Source organism: Hibiscus syriacus, unplaced genomic scaffold, assembly GCF_006381635.1.
Source record: "Hibiscus syriacus cultivar Baekdansim isolate YM2019G1 unplaced genomic scaffold, ASM638163v2 tig00111540_pilon, whole genome shotgun sequence".
NCBI lineage: Eukaryota > Viridiplantae > Streptophyta > Magnoliopsida > Malvales > Malvaceae > Hibiscus > Hibiscus syriacus.
This window is the reverse complement of record NW_024063114.1, coordinates 1,546,459-1,566,561: the sequence shown is the minus strand read 5'-3', so window position 1 is coordinate 1,566,561 and position 20,103 is coordinate 1,546,459. Positions and strand designations below refer to the sequence as shown.

General features: G+C 33.5%; 2 protein-coding genes and 1 pseudogene across 2 annotated transcripts; 2 read left to right on the top strand and 1 right to left on the bottom strand.

Moving 5' to 3' along the window:
- Nucleotides 1-5,805: 5,805 nt before the first annotated feature.
- Nucleotides 5,806-7,235, bottom strand: LOC120164644. The gene is made up of 5 exons (XM_039174311.1): nt 6,876-7,235; nt 6,754-6,796; nt 6,515-6,592; nt 6,260-6,399; nt 5,806-6,075 (listed from the first exon to the last, which is right to left on the bottom strand). Exons 1-5 carry the CDS (start codon nt 7,233-7,235, stop codon nt 5,821-5,823), a joined length of 876 nt encoding a protein of 291 aa, XP_039030242.1. The 3' UTR covers nt 5,806-5,820.
- A 2,914-nt stretch (nt 7,236-10,149) lies between these two features.
- LOC120164515 (binding partner of ACD11 1-like) lies at nt 10,150-12,583 on the top strand (the record flags this gene model as incomplete). The annotated part of the gene is made up of 5 exons (XM_039174225.1): nt 10,150-10,170; nt 10,931-11,034; nt 11,267-11,342; nt 11,755-11,835; nt 11,917-12,583. Coding segments are annotated over 5 exons (768 nt in total), but the record flags the coding sequence as incomplete, so codon positions are not given.
- A 2,102-nt stretch (nt 12,584-14,685) lies between these two features.
- LOC120164658 lies at nt 14,686-18,461 on the top strand (annotated as a pseudogene).
- Nucleotides 18,462-20,103: the final 1,642 nt, after the last annotated feature.

Here is a 20,103-nt window from a genome sequence, read left to right as displayed (position 1 = left end):
CAAAATGATCCTTCACCATTTTATCACTTAGATTCTTAATATCAAAAATTCCAACATTGAAATTACTATCATTCAAATGCTTTACAAAGGCATAATTATCTTTAAGTACCCCAACTCTACAAATGTTGTAAATAAACCACAAATTTTTTCAAACTTCCAAAACAGTCATATATCACATATAACTCTCATTTTAATTCCAAAACAACATTTTCCAACATAGTATATCAATTATACTACACTTATACAACAACCCATCAATTTTTCATATTCAGACAATTCACACTACCTTCAAAGAATCAATAGTCTGTATTGATATACACACTGGAATGCAATTACGTTTCTTCCTTTGAAAACTAGACTCAAATATGAATCTATCCATATAAAGAAATCCTTATAATTCATTCTGTACAGTTTATGGTGAATTTTCAAAGTTGACCAACAGAATCTGTTTTGCAGAATCGACTGTCCGATTTTTCTGACCTTTCCTTGGTTAAAAATTTATATCTTTTTGTATACAACTTGAAATTGATCCCCGTTTGTTTTAAACAAAACTAGATCGATATATGAACATAATATATAAAAATAATCTCTAAATTATTTTTATATAATTTCTGGTGAATTTTCGAATCTACTGTCAGATTCAGAATTCAAACTGTTTTCTTTAACTTCATTCTTAGGTCCTTCATCATTTCTTACAACCAATTCTTTAAAATCACTTAACTCTTAAAAACCCATAAACACAAGAATAAAAATCCCCTTCATCAACTCAAGATGAACTTGAACATGAAACCCTAATAATATTCATGTCAAAATGTAGAGAATTGAAAGTAGAATATTTTTCCTAATCACACCTAAGTGTAATTCTCAACAAGATTGCTTCAAAATTGAAAACAAGAATACCTACCTTGCAAGCTTGGAGATGTCGGTCTTGGATGAAGAAGAAGCTGAAATTGCTCTTCCATTATTGATATTTTATGATATAATAGTCTAACACATTCTTAATAATATATCATAATGGAATTTTTTTATTCAACACCATATGAAATTCCATTTTTGCCCTTAATGAATCTCCATAATCACCCTAAAGCCAAGCCATCTGATCATTATCATATTACAAAGTCACACATGTATTATTTTGACTTTTATTTCCGAAATTCACCTTGAATTTTCAAAATTTGTGTTTTAGTCACTAAATTCCACTATTTCGATTAAATATGAAAAATTGCATATTTCCAAACCAAATTTATCTGATCCAAATATTAAATAATATTTCTAACCATATTATAACATCCTTCAAATTTCGTAAAATTCCAACTCGATCTGAAATACCGATTTCTTAACGGCTTTGTCCCTTTTAATTTTTCTTTACCAAAATTCCAAATCCAAAAATATGATTTCTATAAAAACTTCATTCTCAAGAGTAAACCATCTATTTATGGAATAAAATTCTTTTTAGGAAATTATCACTTAATTCCCTAAACTTTTTCCAAAATTTCTACTTTGACCATAAAACTTTCCAAATTTTCATTTTGGTCATTATCTAAATTTTTGGGGTATTATACGGATAATACCCTTTGGGCTAAGACCGCAGTTGATTTTTATCTACATGAGCGGAGCAAGGGAATTTATTAGGGGTGTTATTCTGACATATGCAAACTCGACGATATTATTCATTTGTTTCTTGATCGGTCTTGGTGGGGTATTTTATTAGGGGTTGAAGATAATGGCTATCTCGAAGGGGCGGTAAGTCTTATATTCTTCTTATATTGCATTTTGATTAATTTTTTAAAATTTATTAATAAATTCACTAATATATGTATTTTTTTATAAAACAACATATTGTTTCAAATTCGCAACGCGAAAGTCAAATTCGCGTTGCGATTTTCGATTTGCGATTTCGCATTTCGAATTTGACTTTCGCAACAATCACAACGCGACAATCGCGTTGCGAATTTGACTATCGCAATGCGAATTTGACTTTCACGTTGCAAATTCAAGGAAAACACCTTCAAAAAGATAACAGACAACAATCTGATAAGTGATAAGAACTGGACAAATCATAGCAATGTTCAAACTCAAGTTACTAATGATTGTCTAACTGAAAATGTATGCATTCACACATAAAATACACATAATACAACGTTTGCATTTAAAAATCACATAAGTTAATAAGTCCCAAAAGGTGAAGCCGGTTGTGATTGAGATTTTGATTTTGATTTCCTTTTGTTTGGCACCATATGAGCTTTGGATTTTGATGAGGATCCATATTTTGGTAGAGGAAAATATGATTGTGATGGCACTGGTGATCCACAGGTCAACCTTGTATGACCACTTTCCTTGCACCAACTACATGTCGATATCCTCTTCTCTTCACCCTTAGACGGTATACGATCGTGATTTTTTGGTCGGCCAGGTAGCCTGCTATCCATGACTGGTGGCAAAACTGTTTGTAAGTCATCTGGTATGTCACACTCAGAAGGATGTGGAATAGGGTAGACAATCTCGGCATAAGTCTGTCGATATACTTCTGTAGTGTAGCAATCCATAGCGTATGCGCTTGAATCATCTTGGTTTAAATGAAGAGCAACTTTTATAACATGGCCACACGGATAACCAGATGTTTGTCATTTCATACAACTACACATCTTGCATTTAGATCGACAGCCCATTTAGTTATTATAATACTTCAAACAAGTGTTTGAACATGTTTCAACTCTCCATGATGTTGACTTCACAACACGTTTCGTATCTTTTTTTTCAGTCCATGGTGTAACACGACGTTCCAATTTTCCTGTAAATTTAAATAAATAATACTTGTAAAATATATGATAAGTTATGAATTTAAAGAAATAATACATGCATGGTTTCTTTTCTTGTAGTACCACTGTTGAATAGAGGCTCGAAAAAACTCAATTAACATAGTAATGGGTAATTTCCGGGAATGACGACTTAGAGCGTTGATTGATTCTGCAATATTAGACGTCATAAAACCATATCTTGCTCCAAGTTGATGTACTATTGACCATCTTTCAAACCCGAACATCTTCTAGTGTTTGAGCACATTGAGGCAAAACACGTCTTAAACAATTTATATGCTTATTAAAATCCACTTCCCGATAAACTTTTACAGCCTTCCAGTATGTCCATTTGTGATTTTTTATAGCAGTAGACTTTGATTTTAGATTTCTGTACAAATGAACACCACAAAGTCCATGAAAAACATATGGGAAACACCTTCTAATAGAATTGTCAATTGAGTTTGTCCTATCAGATATGATTGTCAGATTGCTAATAGGACCTATGCAATCCCTAAGATGCCCCATAAACAATGTCCATGAATCAGAGGTTTCAGATTTGCCAACCCCATAAGCTATTGGCAGTATCCCAAGGTATCGACCTTTCAAATGTGCTCCGTCAACTATAATAACTAGGCGCATGCAAGTAATAAACGAACGAATCTACAAAAATAATATACACAAGACATATAATCATTTAAATGTGAAATGCATGTAACTAACAAAAATGAGTCAACAAAATTATATTGATTTACTAATCGCAGCACCAATGGCGATAAACAACAACTCAAAGCATCCATTTCTATCTGTTTTGATATGAGTTACCGACCCAAGATTTTTCATCTTTAAATTGTGACAATAAGCCGACAGTTGGGCAAACGATGCTTCTAGAGACCCCCTCAACAATTCCAAGACATAACATTTAGCTCTCCAAGCTTGAGAATATGAGATACTAATCTTGAACCGAGCATTCATGTCAGTCATAATTTCATGTCCTCGATATACTCTGCCATTCAAAAACATTAACTCAGCCAGAAAGCTACCCAACACCTTTTTGTTTGTCTGTCTATGGTGAGGAAAAACTTGGGTTCTTGAAAATGTATATTTATCAATAAAAGTCCTAACTTGAAACATTTCGCAATCTTTTATCCTCTTTGCAATCATATGCCACATACAATTTTTGTCAATCATACACTTTGTTTCGAAATGATATTTGCTTGATTTGTTAACTTTTAGTTGATAGCCATCTTCCACACATTTCGTATACAAAGCTATCTTCAAGTCTTCCTTTGTATCAAAACAATCATCTTTCTTGATACGAATAACTTTTGTATAACAATCAACTGCTATCTTTACCAACTCTTCTTCCGGTATCTGAAGTAATTCTGGCATATTCCAGTTATACTCATGTGGCATTTTCTTCTTTTTCTTTTCTTCAGAGACTTCTTCTTATTCTTTTTCTTCTTCAGGGTTATATGAATTACAGAATTGATTTTCAACATGTTCATTCACAGTCGTAACTTCCTCCTCATTATCATCAACAACATCTTCCTCGGCAGCGGCTGTTTCATCATCAAAATTCGGGTATTGACCAATATCAAAATCATTACACGCAGGGTCTGTTTCTTCTTCTGAAACATCATCAAAATCCGAGTATTGACCAAGATCAAAGTCCGGGTATCGACCAAGATCAAATTTCGAATACTGACTAGTACTCACAATTTTTTCTGTTAGCTCATAATCGTCTAACTGGTCAATACGAAAATCAGAATTTGGTGCTGAAAGTTGATTGGGATTTGTATTAAGAAAATGTTGTGGGTTTTGAGATTGTGTTTGGTATTGGAAATTTGGTGAAACAAAATTTTCTTGATGATGAAATTGTGGTGGAACCATTAAATTTTGAGGTTGATAACAACGTTGTACATTGTGAGCACCATAAACTGGGATTGAAGAACTTAGTTGATTACTAGCCGCTACTGACCCAACTTCACTACTTCAAGGTTCAACAACATACAATGTAACATCATCTTCTTGCGAAACACTAATGTAAGCAATGAATCGTTCAACATCTTCATTGTCGGTTAACAAATAAATTTTACATTTTCTCTGATAAGATAACTTAAATCCACTTAGAGGCTCTAAATTCAATTTCTTTACAACACGTAACATTAGAGTTTCATAAGTTAACTTTTTTAATGACAGTTTTAGTTGAAGAATCATGGGTAAAGACACATATTGTAAAACACCATGAACATTCTCTCATAATCCTCCAAAACACAAATCTATCCAAACATGATCAACATTAGATAATTTCATTCTATAAATTGTAAATTGATTTACTAAACAAACGAGCTATAAACTACATATCATCACTAACTTAGAGAAAAACATACATTTTTTAAGTTGATAGTTGATTATTTGGGAGAGAAAATCATTGAAAAATTATATATAAATAAAATTATGTAAAAAAAATTAGAGATGGAGAATGATGTTGTTGGATATAGGAACGGATGTCGCCGGATAAAGTGATAGATGAAGATGGATTGAATTGCGATTTAGGAATTTAGGTTATGAGTTGCTTATGCTTCGTAGTTATATACCAAAAAGATTTGTGTCGCGAAACTAAAACCTGTTACGAAATTAAATTTGTGTTGCGAATTCGAAAATCGAGTTACGAATTTGAAATTCAATGTTGTGAATTTGACTTCTTTGTTGCGATTTTCTAAATTCGTGTTGCGATTCACATATTCGCGTTGTAAATTTGGAAACTGAGTTGCGAAATTAGAGTTCACGTTGCGAATTTGTTGGTCATTTTCACAAATCCAAAAAAAAATTAATTAAAATAGTATATTATAAGACATTTTCGGTCACTGAGATTATTTTCTCTTAATATAATTCCTAAAAGTTTGTAATTCCAACGTCTATCCCTCAATTATCAACTAAAATTTCAACATTTCAATGAGAGTTTGAATGTTATTTGATAAATTATTTTATATCATCAATAAATATATGATATTGAACCTTTTTAGACAATTACAAACGCGTAAAATAGGGAATCTACACTACACCTACTACACCGACTTGTGAAGATGATGAAGGATGTAGAGAGAAGCAGAAGGAGGAAGATACAAACAGAATAAGTAAGCAGATCCATGCCAGTGTTGATTGACACCATTTTGCTTCTTTCAAACATCTTCACTAAAAGAATCATCACTATCACATGCCCCACCTTCGTCTTCAGTTCATCCAGTGAACTTATTTTCATCCATTTTGGCCTCTCCTGCATTGCATCCACAACAATTCATTTAACCAGTTAGACACTGTTTGTAGCCTGCAATGTATCTAAATGGGCATTTCGAGTAGGCCAATTCCAGATAATGCGAAAAATCGAGCTGTGGTCTAACCGGATTCATGGACAAATCTAATCGAGCTGTGGTCCTAATCGATATAGAGAAGACTATTACCTTCATGGCGAACATTCCCAGCAAGGATGAGCCTTTAAGGGCACGATCGACGTCGGCTGGCAATTCTGGGTTCAAGTTACTGAAATAATCCATACAATCCCATACGAAGATTAACATCACAGTCCCAGCAAGATAAACATCTGCAACATTATACACACTGATTCAAATATCACCTCATTTGCAGCTATTCCCATTTGCCACATCTCTGATAGTATCAAAACTTTTTATTTATGTCAATAGTGTTGGAGAAGTTACCAATAGCTTCAACCAACCGTAGGACCATATTCCCAGTGTGAATCCCTTTAACACAGCTTGTCCAATAGACCTTGTAAGCTTCAGCAATATACACACAACCCAGCAAACGCTCATTAATAAGTACGCGAAAATCATTACAAAGAGGTAATCTTTGATTCCCATGAAAATATAAACAATAAAAAAAAGGTGGGAATTAGATAGTACATTTAGAAAGCATAACAATGAACCGGCCAACGAACCTCCAACGGCGAAAAGAGCCAAGAAACGGAAGTCAAAAATTGTCTGCACCAACACGAATTAGCGTAAGCTTGGGGTGGGGGAGAATTGAGGATATGGATAAACACCGAAACTCAATTAATACCTTTTCAATGTAGGACTCCGTTGAACTAGCAAGACCGAGTAACGATTTACCATTAGGATTGGCTAAGGCATAGTTTAAGCTGCCTGGATCAGTGGGTCTTGACGATTCCACTAAGTGATTTGGGGGCTGATGAGTTTTAGATGACAAAACATTTTCACCGGTTGAATGAGGAGTTGCGGGTTGAGGGGAAGAGGAGCTTGAAGTAGGGAAACAACGACTATGACGACGGTGGTGGTGGTGGAAAGCGGTGGGTGAAGGGCGGCGCGTGAGGGTGGAGATGGCGAGTGGATTAGTAAAGACTGAAGCAGAAGGCAGAGCCCTTGAGGAGGATAAGGACAGATTTTTGCTAGAAGATATCATTGTGGGGTTAATTTGTTTATTAATTGACGGTAATGGAAATCAGATAAGTAAGAATCTTTGTTTTGTTTTGTTTTTTTAGGAAAAGTAATTCAATGATTTCGCATTATTTTCTAGGGTAAATTATAAATCTTTATCACTAAATTTTACTCTCTCATATTGTTTCATTGAACTTTAAATTTTTTTAATTTTCTCCTTGAACTAAATACATTGGATTTTTTCCGTCATTGAACTTCACTCTATCTCCTATTTCGGTCACTCCATAATTTAAATAGTTTATGGTGTTTAAAATAATGCCATTTTTAAAAAAACATCAAAATGATATTGTTTTGTATATATATAATTGACCATTTTAACGTAACTATTTAATGGTTGAGTGACCAAAAAATGCAATGTAAATTTCGATGAGAAAATTGAAATATTTTAAGTACATTGAGAGAAATAGAAGAGATAGTAAAATTCAGTTATTAAATTTATAAGTATGAAGTATAAAATTAGATAAACTATGAGGTGAATACAATGACAGTAAAATTATAGAACAAACAAAGATTTTTTTATAAATATGAGGTAAATATAAGATAATATTAATTCAAAGATTCTCAATCAATTGATAATAAACACTCATACTCCTGTTGGTGCTTAAATTCAAGACTTCGAGAGAGAATAAAAAGTCTCTTAAATACTAAAATCACTTGGTTATTGCGTGAAATTAATGATGATGAAATATAAAAATATTAAATAAATATACAATCTAAATATAAGACATGAACTAATAATATTATTTAACATGATGGATTTAATAACAAAATTAGACTGATATTTCAAAATTGAAGAATAATAAAAATAAAAATGAATAAAATAAAGTACAATAACTAATTCCGTAACACAATATATTAATAAAATTAAAATTTTACACGGTGACGGATCCATAAATATCGTTTATATATTGACGGATTCGTAAATATTTTTTAGAAGGAGTACATGTATGTTATTAATATAAATTTTTTAAATAAGATTGATACAATTTTTTTTAAAGGTGAACACGGTTTATAATAACTAATAGAAGAAAATTTAGATTTTAGAGTAAATATGTGCCCATCTTCACCGAGTTGTGATCCGCCACTGCGTTTACATCTCCATCCACGAACACAACTCTTTAGACTCTTGACTCACTTGCTACACCCACTTCTAAGACGATAATATAATGGTGTTCCTTGTTCTCATATGTAATAGGGTAAGGGAGAGGTAAGATAGTAGACTGCCCCCAACACCATGTTGAGAGCAACATCCGTAAAAGACTTCCGAATTATGAAATGCCTTCCGTGGGACTCGATCTCACAATCTCAAGATTAAGAACCTTGTGCTCTACCAACTGAGCTGGATAGTCATCTCACTTCTAAGACGATAACTTGAGCCAAATACAAATGTTATCTTCTTTTGTTTTGTATTTTTGTCTTGTCCCCCTTATAATTGAGACAAATTGCTGCAGATTTTCATTTGCAATTAATTTTCTTTATTGTTATCAAACATTTTTTTTAAATCACATTGTAAATTATTGTAATTTAAATTTGAGGTTCTAAACATCTTAAAATCATAATGGATGAATGATACATATAACAAAAATATTTAAATTAAAAATAAACTCAACTTATTTGTTTGAACAAAAAAATTATAACAAAGTTCTGAATCTTATTTCTTTGTTATTTTTCTCTCTAAATCTACCGAAATTACATGTGTAAAATTAAAAGTATATCAATAATATATAATCTAAAAATTCAAAATAAAACTAGAGATATAATATTACTTAAATAAAAAATAAAATACTAAATTTAATTAACTTACTATATTTTCACCTATTTTTCTTGCTCTTCCTTCTTATTTTTTAGTCTAGTTTTTTTCACCTATTTAACACAAAATATCATCACTCTCAAAAAAAAATTCCGTTATCTACCCCTATCATTTACCTATACACAATATAATTTATTTTTTAGAAAAATTATTAATACCCCTATCCTATAAATATATACCATTCTATTACATTTCCCAAAATCTCATGCACTGTACAGCTGCCCCGCCAGGTTCAATTCAAAACAATGCTGCAATTTGCAGTAATATATTTTAATTTTAAAATATTAAAAACAGTAAAGACGACCGGAAACGATATCGCTTTAATTATTTTAATTAAAAATTTGAGTTGAAAACCTAAAAGGAGGATCGAATATGATGATTTTACAATTACCGCAGAGTAATTGGTCTTATGCATCTCTTGGTAAAGCAGCGTCATACCTTCAAACAAATTTCAGTTCATGACTTCAAGTTCGAGTTGAGTTTGAAAATTTTAGGTTCATGAGTTTTTGAATCGAGTCGAGTTCGGCAATATCCGAGCTCGACTCGACTCGTTTACAACCCTATTCCTACCTTCAAATGTTCTCATGTATCGATAATGAAAGATAAAACAAGATTGACACATGGTATTTTATGACTAATGATGTCTTCACATTAAACACTTCGAAATCTCATAATAACAACGATTCATTAACCATCGAGATCGTTTAATTCAAAGTATTCACTTTTAAGAGATTTTCTCATGCTTAAATTCTACTATTCCTCCAAATATTTATATAATAAATAAGTAAAATAAGAATGATATCTTCAAATATATACGGCTTTGCTTATATTGCATGAATTCTCCTAAAATAGCCTCAACGGGTGCGTCTAAACGACACAGTTTAACTAAGCTAATACCAAAATAACAAAAGATCTATATATTGTCCACACCGTAACGTCTTCGTCGCCATAACTTCTCTCCCTAAGGAACAAAAAAAAAAACTTCCACTTCCTTTAAATTTTGCTGGAAAAAAGGAAGCAAAGGGGAAAAGAAGATTTTTTCCGGCGAATGAAGGTTTGATCTTTTTGCCATAAACGGAACTTCATGGAGGTTAGTGTAATTCTTCGTGAGTTTCTCTCGTTTTCGTGTATGACTGTATCTTGTTTGGTTGGTTAGAAAATTGATGACAATTCATTTTTTTCCTATTTCATTAGAAATGTCTTGAGTTTTTTTTTAATTATTTAAGGCCTCATTTATAATTAGGATACTATCTAATGTTAATTAGTATAGCATTCTGCCATTATTATGCCGTTTAATATCTTCCTTTTTCGTAATATAATATAATATAATAATACTGCCATCTCTTCTCTGCTTCTTATCAATTATATTTATATTTTTATATATTACGTAATATTAATAAGTTTTTTATTATATATGTTTATGGATTTGTTGCAGACTATTTACGGATCTGTCTCATTTCATTTCATTGTGCGTGTATGATCATATGCTAATTAGAAGATTTAGAAAGTTTACAAAATTTAGCTCGTGCTCAGGCTTCCACAATTTGAATTTTACAATTTTGTATGTTTGCATGGCAGCATGTGTCTGGGAATTTTGTTTTTGATTTAGCCATGTTTTCTCGGTGAAAATGCGTGTAACAGTGGGGAATAGAATACATTGTTGTCCCGATTTTTCATATTCGGACATGGATTTAAGAATACAGTCCTCCAAATACATAAAAGAATTTTGAAGAATTGAACATGAACACATTTCTGTATCCAACATTCACATCAAAGTACAAGTAATATAAATAGAACATGCTTGATCAGTTTTGAGGTTCACATGGTTTTTTTTTTTTCCTATTTATCAGATCCGATCAGTGAAAGTGAGTAACGTTTCCTTGGATGCATCCGAGAACGATATTAGAGAGTTCTTTATCTTCTCCGGTGAAATCGAATACATTGAAATGCACCGGTTAGTTGTTACCATATAAGGTGTTTGAATTTCACTGTCCCTTTTTTATTTGCATGCTCTTCTCCACCGTAATAGATGCAAAGAAAAAAGGTGGGAAATTGTTGGAATTACTTCTCATGCCTTCCGATTCATGTAGTTGTTCCAGTACAGCGATGTTTTGAATTCTTCTGAACACTTTCTTCTGTAGGTTTCTCACTGCTTTTGCTTCGTTTTCTTTTTTCTTTTCTTTCAGTGATGATGAGCGATCACAAATTGCATACATTACTTACAAGGATCCACAGGGAGCAGAAACTGCAGTTCTTCTTTCAGTATGAACCTGTCTCATTTCTTATGTCTTATGTGCTTGTGAAAGCCACACACTGTAATGCATTGCCTGTGGAAAGATCATACCCTCATAGTCCATGCCCATGTTTGAATGTGTAGGACATAGAAAATGAAGGGTCCAAGTAGCATAGGTTTGAAGTATTTTATAGTAATTGTTTTAACTGAAACTTGATGTCAAGGAACTGACCAAATCTAGTTCCACATTTCAATGCTGTTAAAAAGCCTTTTGACTGATGTGTGATTAATTTTTGAACAGTTTATTTGATTTCACAAACCATTCAGCATCATGCGGTAAAACAGCAGTACATGGTTTTCATTCCAATCTTAAAGTTGATTGATTGAACAGTGAAATTTTCATTCTGGTCGTATTAATTCGAAGTACATGGTTTTCTTCAGGGGGCAACAATTGTGGATAAGTTTGTTAGCATAGAGCTGGCTACTGATTACAAGCCGCCTGCTAATGCTTTCACGACACCGGTAGGACACTACTTTAATCCGCTTTGGTTTCTCTTACTAATTAATGATCTTTGACGTGAAATAATTGTTTGATCACTTTAGGCAACAGGGGATAGTGGCCAGGCAGAAGCAGTTTACACGAAGGCAGAGGATGTGGTTAGCACCATGCTAGCCAAGGGATTCATAATGGGCAAAGATGCATTGAACAAAGCAAAGGCCTTCGACGAGAAGCATCAAGTCACTTCGACCGCCTCTGTGAAGATCGCTTCCCTGGATCAGAAGATCGGTTTTTCCGAGAAAATCAGTGCAGGCAGCATCGTGGTTAATGAAAAAATGAGGGAGGTGGACCAGAAGTATCAGGTTTCCGAGAAGTCGAAGACCGCATTGGCAGCTGCCGAGCAGTCCATCAGCACCGCCAAATCTTCCCTCATGAAGAACCGTTATGCTTTGGCTGGAGCCGCGTGGTTCACTGCTGCATACAAAAGGGTTGCCAAAGCAGCTGAAGATGTGGGACAGAAGACAAGAGAGAAGGTTTTGGCCGAGGAACAAGCTCAGAATCCAGAGGACCCAGCACATGGACGTGTTTAGCACTCCCAGAGCAGGTCCTGACGCCAGCGAAGAACCTTCCGATCCCTCACCCGAACCAGGTTTACTCCTCGACGGTGGAAGAAAATAGAAGGATAGCTCATTGCTGTACTCGGTAAGAAAGATAAAAGATGGGAAGTATTTATTTTCATCAATTGTTCAATCAAGTTTAAAAGAGCGAAAGAATACATACTCTTAATAAACACGTATGGTTTGTTTTATGCATTAAAATGAAAAAGTATTTTTCTCTCTCGTTTTTCTTTCTTAAATACATTCAACTCCCTCCTTTTTTTTTTCACAATGTATAATAAAATGCACAATAGTTTGTCACATATTCTTTAGATATTCTTAATAGAGTTCTCAACATGACAATCTTATCGTACAAATTTTCTAAACTAAAATTGAGTTGAATTTAGATAAAAAAAATGTCTCTAACTTAGATCTAGATAAATGATAAATAAAATGTATTATACTGGAGTAAGATTCTGATAAACTAAAAATTTAATTTGACCCAATCTATAATTATCCCTAATCATGATGACGAATACGACGGTGTAACAATGCTCCGAGTGAAATTTTTCCAAACCGGTCACGTTAGTCACTAGACTTCAATCAAGAGCCTTTAAGGAACCTCTTTGGTTTGTGATAGGGGATAAATCAGAATTTTGCTTTAGCAGTCAAAATATAACCGCAATTCTTGAGGGTTAAGGTATAAACTTCTCACTAAAAATTACTTCAATAGATGTATAGAACTTTTAGAGGGATCATAAGAACAATATAACCATTTGAATCAAGTTTGTGTCCGGTTATTTATGTGATACTGATTTGGTTGTAAATATGGGATATAATTATAAAGAAGTTTAAATATTAATTCACTATATTATTTAAATTTATACTACATTTAACTGATCATAAGATTTTTAAAATAGTACAATTCGGATTGAAACCTAATCAGCCCATAAATTAATAAATAAAAACTATTTAAATATACATAACGATATTATTTTAAAATTATTATTTCTCTCAAACTTCTTTAGCAGGAAGGCAAATAGATTATAATAACTCCAAAGGAAATTAAAGAAGGTAAGGTTTAAATTCTAATAGCACCTTTTGCTTCGAACTTTTAAAAAATTAGTTTATTCCTTTAGAAGTATTTGGTAAAATTTAGCTGATAGCTAATATGAGTAAAATGACAAATAAGAGTATGATACATTTAGTTGTTAAGTATATATATATATTTTATAATACTTTAGTCTTTATTGGGGTGAAATTATTCAGATAAAATGCTTTTGACAAAGAATTATTCATTAAAAAATTAGTGATTATTTTTATATTTTTAAAAATTTTGAATATATATTTTTAATATTTACAAATATTAACCTTGTGAGATTGATACATACTATTAACTTTATATAAAATATTAACACTAAATTTTTTTACTTTCATGTTTTGCTATATTTTCTTAACTAAAATATATTTGAGAATCTACAACTAAAAATTAGAATAATAAAATAAAATTTATTCAGGAGAGAAGCAGATTATAATGGAAGCTATTTCATTATATTAGGTTTTATGGTAAAAATGTAATTATGTAAATAATAAGGTCAAATATATCATTTAACATCTTGTTTTGCAATCAACGTTTCCAAATCATTGGATTTTTCAGCGTTTTCATTTTCAGTTTATTTTGTACAATCAACTCTTTCAAAAAGATATTTATCAAACATTAAAAATAAAGGGTTTAACTACCAATCATCTATTCATGCTCAAATAAGCTAAAATCTTTTCAAAAATATTGTCAAATTATTTAAAATAAAGTATAAAAATTAGACAAGTATGCACGAATCAACTTACCTCAGTGGTTAAATGAATTGTTGTTATTCCTAGAAGTCACAGGTTCGAGAATCAACGACTGCAGCAGGATGATTGAACGTTTAATGTTAAATGATTAAGAGTCTTTAAAACGCATGCTATCATTTGTAATCACATTAATTTAATAAAAAAAATTAGAAAAATATGAAATATAAGCTGATTTATAATATTTCATATTTTTCTAATTTTTATACTTTTTTTTAATAATTTAATACTATTTTTAAAAAAAATAATATTTTATAGTTTTAAATATTTAAATATGATTTATTATTTAGTTTTTTCAATAAAAATAAAATAATTTATACTAAAATTGATAAAATAATTAATATAGCCTAATAATTTAATTTAACAACAATTAAAATTTTAGCAGTTAGAAAAGATCAAACTTGCTTTACTCGGTCCTTACGCTTGCTTTGCTTTGCCGTCTTCTCCTTTTCTTTTTATCTCAATTGAATTTCAAAGATAAAGTAATTACCCTCTCTTTTTTTCCTTCCTTTTTTTTCTTTATATTTCATCAAATCTCGGTGGGTTTTGCTTTCTCATTTACCTGATCTCATCTATTTCGCCTCAATCATAACTGTAAGCAAAGTTTGTTTGTTATGATTCTTGTTCTTTTTTCCTGATTTTGATATTGAATTATGTAGGATCTAGGTATAGCTGACCCAGTTGACTTTATGAACTTGATTTTTTGTTTTAAAAAATAATTTCTGCCCTGCATTTAGTAGTTAAGTATTATCCCTTTCGAAGCTTTTCCATGTTTAACTTGTCCATCTATGCTGCTACAATGGATGAGTAATTGGTATTTGGTTTTAGTTATTTGAGCCATTAGATTTGAATTAGGTAGTTTTTTTTCTTTTGTTTTCTTTAGTCAGCTACTTGATCGAAGTTTTGGAGGTCTTGAAGTTGATTTTTTTATAATGTGAGTTGTTTTTGACTATTTGGATATAAGGTTTTTGCTTTTTAGGGCTTTGAAATCTTGATGCTATTAAAAAAATTCAAGATAATTTGTTAGATCTGCGAGAAGTTATGTGGATACATCCTAGGAAAGAAAGTGAAAGAAGAAGAACCCCCCCCCCCCGGATATTTAGTTTTCTAATTAAGCATGATGGGGCAATTCATAATTTTTTCTGTTTGATTATAATGCTGTTAGGCATTTGGGAGTTTATGTTTTCATGGAAGATTTACTTAAATGAAATTTTATATTAGAAATTCTGCCTTCAAGGTAGATGCATCTAGGCATTAATTCATGCATACATTTGATCAAAGATGTAATTTTGGTGTTTTTAAGGTTTGGTGAAAATGGAAAGAGAGTTGATGGATAAAGTTAATGCTTTTGGTGAACGCCTCATGGTTGAAGGAGCTGAGTTGGGCAGAAAGATGAGTGCTGGCATGAGCTCAGTGAGCTTTAAGGTGAAGGAGCTCTTCCAAGGCCCGAATCCAACTGACAAGCTTGTTGACGATGCTACCTCTGAGGCCCTTGATGAGCCTGATTGGGCCTTGAATCTTGATATATGTGACATGGTCAATCACGAAAAAGTGAACAGCGTCGAATTGATCCGCGGAATTAAGCGGAGGATAATGTTGAAGAGCCCAAGGGTACAATACTTGTCCTTGGTCTTGCTTGAAACTTTTGTCAAGAACTTTGAGAAGGCATTCTCAGAGGTGGCAGCTGAGAGGGTTCTTGATGAGATGGTTAAGCTAATTGATGATCCTCAAACTGTTGTCAATAATCGGAACAAAGCTTTAATGCTTATTGAAGCGTGGGGGGAGTCAACAAGTGAGCTCCGCTATTTACCTATATACGAGGAAACTTTCAAGGTAACATCATAAATTATTTATCTAGTTCTTTGCAGCTGGTGGAAGTGAGTTGAGTAAATATTTTTTTGATAGAAAATATATGGAGGCCTCATTAAAAAAACCCCTTCATAACCTTCATGTTACAGCAGTAACCTGAAGGACATTGGAAGGAGGAAAAGTGTGCCTCTGAAATTTATTAATAGAACATTATTACATAACCTGTTCCAAACACCCTCTACCCACAACATACAGCTAGAAACATAACAAAAACACCCATAGTAAATATGATTATTTAATTTCATTCTCTATGTTTCCTGAGGTGTGTATCTGAGTGGAAGTCATGTGTGAAGTTTATTCCTTTGACTGCTATTAAGCCTTGGGGTTGTTGTTATTTTGAGTATTTAGTCTATAAACTTCATTAAAACATGGACTTGGAATTTTTTTATTCCGTGAAAGAAACATATATTTTATTGTTTATTTTGTTAGTTTATTAGAAGATGATCAATTCAGAAAACCCTTGAATGAGCTTTGTCAAACAGTTACTTGACTGGTAATGTTTCTGTGCATCAATGTCTCTTGACCTCTGTGTGCTTAGGGTTACATTATGATTTAATATACAGTGCACTGTGCTACGAAAGATAAAGCCTTGTGGCTTGTCGATTAATTTTTTTTGAGATTTTCTCCAATGTTCTTTCCCCCTTTCCCTTAGAGTTTAAAATCAAGGGGTATCCGCTTTCCTGGCCGTGACAATGAGAGTTTGGCACCTATTTTTACCCCTGCTCGTTCAGTTTCGGTGCCAGAGGTGGATGCCAGTCTTGCACAGCAGCTTCAGCATGATGTGCAGCTTCAGCATGACGTTCCTGTTCAAAGGTTTTCTGCTGAACAAACGAAGGAAGCATTTGATGTCGCAAGAAACTGCATTGAGCTTCTTTCGACAGTGTTATCCTCATCGTCCCAGCAAGATGCTCTTCAGGTATTATTGTCTTCTTTATTACATTTTTTAGTACCACTTGCTAACTTCATGTACCAATAAATTATGTTTCCTCTCTGAAAAGATTTGTCTTGGAAGAATGAGTCATTTGTATGTTTTCTCAATCATCACTTTGTTTAATAATTTTCAGTATCATGTTGGGTGTAGTGGGCCTTTAATGTGCAAAAGATCATTTTATCAGTCAATGATTTTGCCTTTTTCCTGTTTTCAAGGAGGAAATCACTTTCTTTAAGTTCTCTTAAATCTTCTGTTTTCCATTTATGATCTGTATTAGACAGTCGTGCTTAAGGTTTGTAACCTAATGCATGTGAACTTTCCTCAATAATAAATATTGGTGAGAATTCTGATGTCCCCAACAGTATCGGGCTTTTACTTCAAAGGTTGAAGGGGATGTTGTGGACTTGTTCTGCGTGCTATGCAACTGGTAAATTAGAAGTTATACTTTGTGATAAGGTGACATATCAGTAAATTAGATATAAACTTGGTTTATTTGCTGATTGTTGATTGCAAGTTAAGTTGGATTATTTTGAAGATCTTTGACAATGTGACAGATGGAGTTTTTCAAGTTTAGACTCATAACATCATAATGATGTTCCAAATGATTTAGTTGTTCTTGAGGTCACAGCAATACCTAAATGATTCTAAACCTATATGTTCATGTGCGGCTTCTTGTAAAAACGCAGATGGAGAATCTGGTCTACATAGGGCTCTTTAAATCCCACTAAATTATATTTGCTTTGTTGGCAGGATGACCTGACAACCACACTTATCCAGCAATGTCGTCAGTCCCAATCCACTGTTCTAAGAATCATTGAAACTGCCGGAGACAACGATGTGCTGCTTTTTGAAGCTTTGAACGTGAATGATGAGATCCAGAAAGCTCTCTCAAAGTATGAAGAGTTGAAGCCACCAGTGGTTCCTCGTGAGCTGGAACCTGCAGTGATTCCTGTGGCTGTTGAAACCTGATGATTCGCCTCGTCATGCAAATGAAGATGTCTTAATTAGAAAAGCAACAGGTGCCCGACATGGAACCCATGGTGGAAGCAACGATGACATGATGGATGATCTTGACGAAATGATTTTCGGTAAGAAAGGTGGGGGTTCATCCGAAGGGGCCCAAGATTCAAAGAAGCAGCAAGCACCAAAAGATGATCTAATCACATTCTGACTCCATAGTATAAGAACAACGGAAGGCCTATGTAGGGCCGTTTTAGGCATTCATCCGAAGTTTGGAAGTAAAAAACACGAAAGGATTGTCAAATTCTTCTTTGACATACTAGTACTGGAATGGTTGTTCCTGCAAATTATGTGTACGCAATTCATGCCTGGATTTTGCTTTACTCGAATCTTTGATGAGTGTAGAATATACATAGACGGATGTGATGACTGGATTGTTATGAGCAGAGAATAAAGCTATGCGGCTCTTATATTAATGGCCTCTGTCTGCTGCTTTCCAAGACTTTCTATTAAGTGATGAATCTCATACCTGAATGGACATGGTATTATTGATTAGTTTTCACCTTGAAACAGTGAGTTCAAAAAGCCGGATTTTAATATTTGTAACTCGGATAAGAAAGAGAGGCTTGTCGCCATGCCATGCTTAATTTCGAAACGCTTAACTAATATACAAATGGGCCACTGAGTTATACAAAATTTCTCAAATTGATATGTGGGTAGACATTACTAGTTTTGTTGCCCTCTTGAATCTTATAAGCACGTCAATCAATTTTTTAAGTTTCAACCACGAATTTCTCTGTTTTAATTCCACCATCAGCTATGGAGCCTTTTGTGGTGTTACGTTGCGGTCTTTTTCGTGTGATTAAAGCTTGTATTTTTAAGGCTAACACTCGATTTTCCACTACATCTTTTTCATGGATATAATTGGCAATTTTCGGCTATTTGAATACTTTTGAAGGGTCCCCCCCCTCATGAGAAGTTCCTTTATTTCTCGTTTCCAAAGTTGCCGAGTCTAGAAGAACTCTGGGATTATACCAATTTTAAAACATTACTACTTAAGCAGAAGAAAGATCATCAGTTCCCACCAAAGAACTAAGTGACAAGACATCCTGTTCTGTCCTGGGTGGGAGGAAACTTCTTGTTTTCATTCATGTACACCATATAACGTTCTCAAAATTTTACAAATGGAACATCACAATGGGGGTTGATATAACATAGTTTTTTCGTTAAATGCAAGGTAAGCGCCGGATATGAGTAGCAAACCTTGAAGTGGATCCTAGCTTCTAGTGTCTTACAAGCTTCCAAAAGGTAGTAACCCAACATGGATAGATCCTCCTCTTGTCGGGACATCTTGTTAACAATGAAAATTGAATCCGATTCGAATATGCATGGGTCCAACTATACTCGCTAGCCAACGAAAGGAGCAGCATTGAACGTGTGAATCTCCAATAAGCCAGCTTCAACACAACCTGACGATGCTGCAGCCATTCCTCCAAGTAGCTGACCAAAAGAGTCACGAGCAATAACACCTACAACTGCCATCCTCCCAATGGGTTCAAAAGCACCATCTAGGTTAATCTTAACATAGCCAGGATGGGGAGGTTGCCATTTCACCTAGCCTAGAAGCGACGACGTTCCGGGAGAAAGACGCATAATCCTCACTCTCCCCAGACTTGGTTCATGGGCAATAAGAATTTTTGTTTCAAGTATTTGACATTGATAGCCAATATCCATGGGGTTGCCATTTGTTTTCATGCACTTTAAAATTCATTTCGTTCTAAAGATTCCAAAGGAGAACAAGAAAGCAAGCTAGATCATCAATCTTCATGGCATAGATTACCAAATCGAGCAAATCTAATGGAGATAGAAGTTGACTAGACAAAACCCACCTTGTGCTCCGGCACAAATAAAAGTTTCCTGAGCATATGCACAGTCACTCAAGACATGAACGATCGTCTCTTCTTCCATTCCACACATTGGACATCAACCTTCATGGCAGAGATTGCCAAATCGAGCCAATCTAATGGAGATACAAGTTGACCAGAAAAAACCCACCTTGTACTCCAACACAAACAAACGTTTCCTGA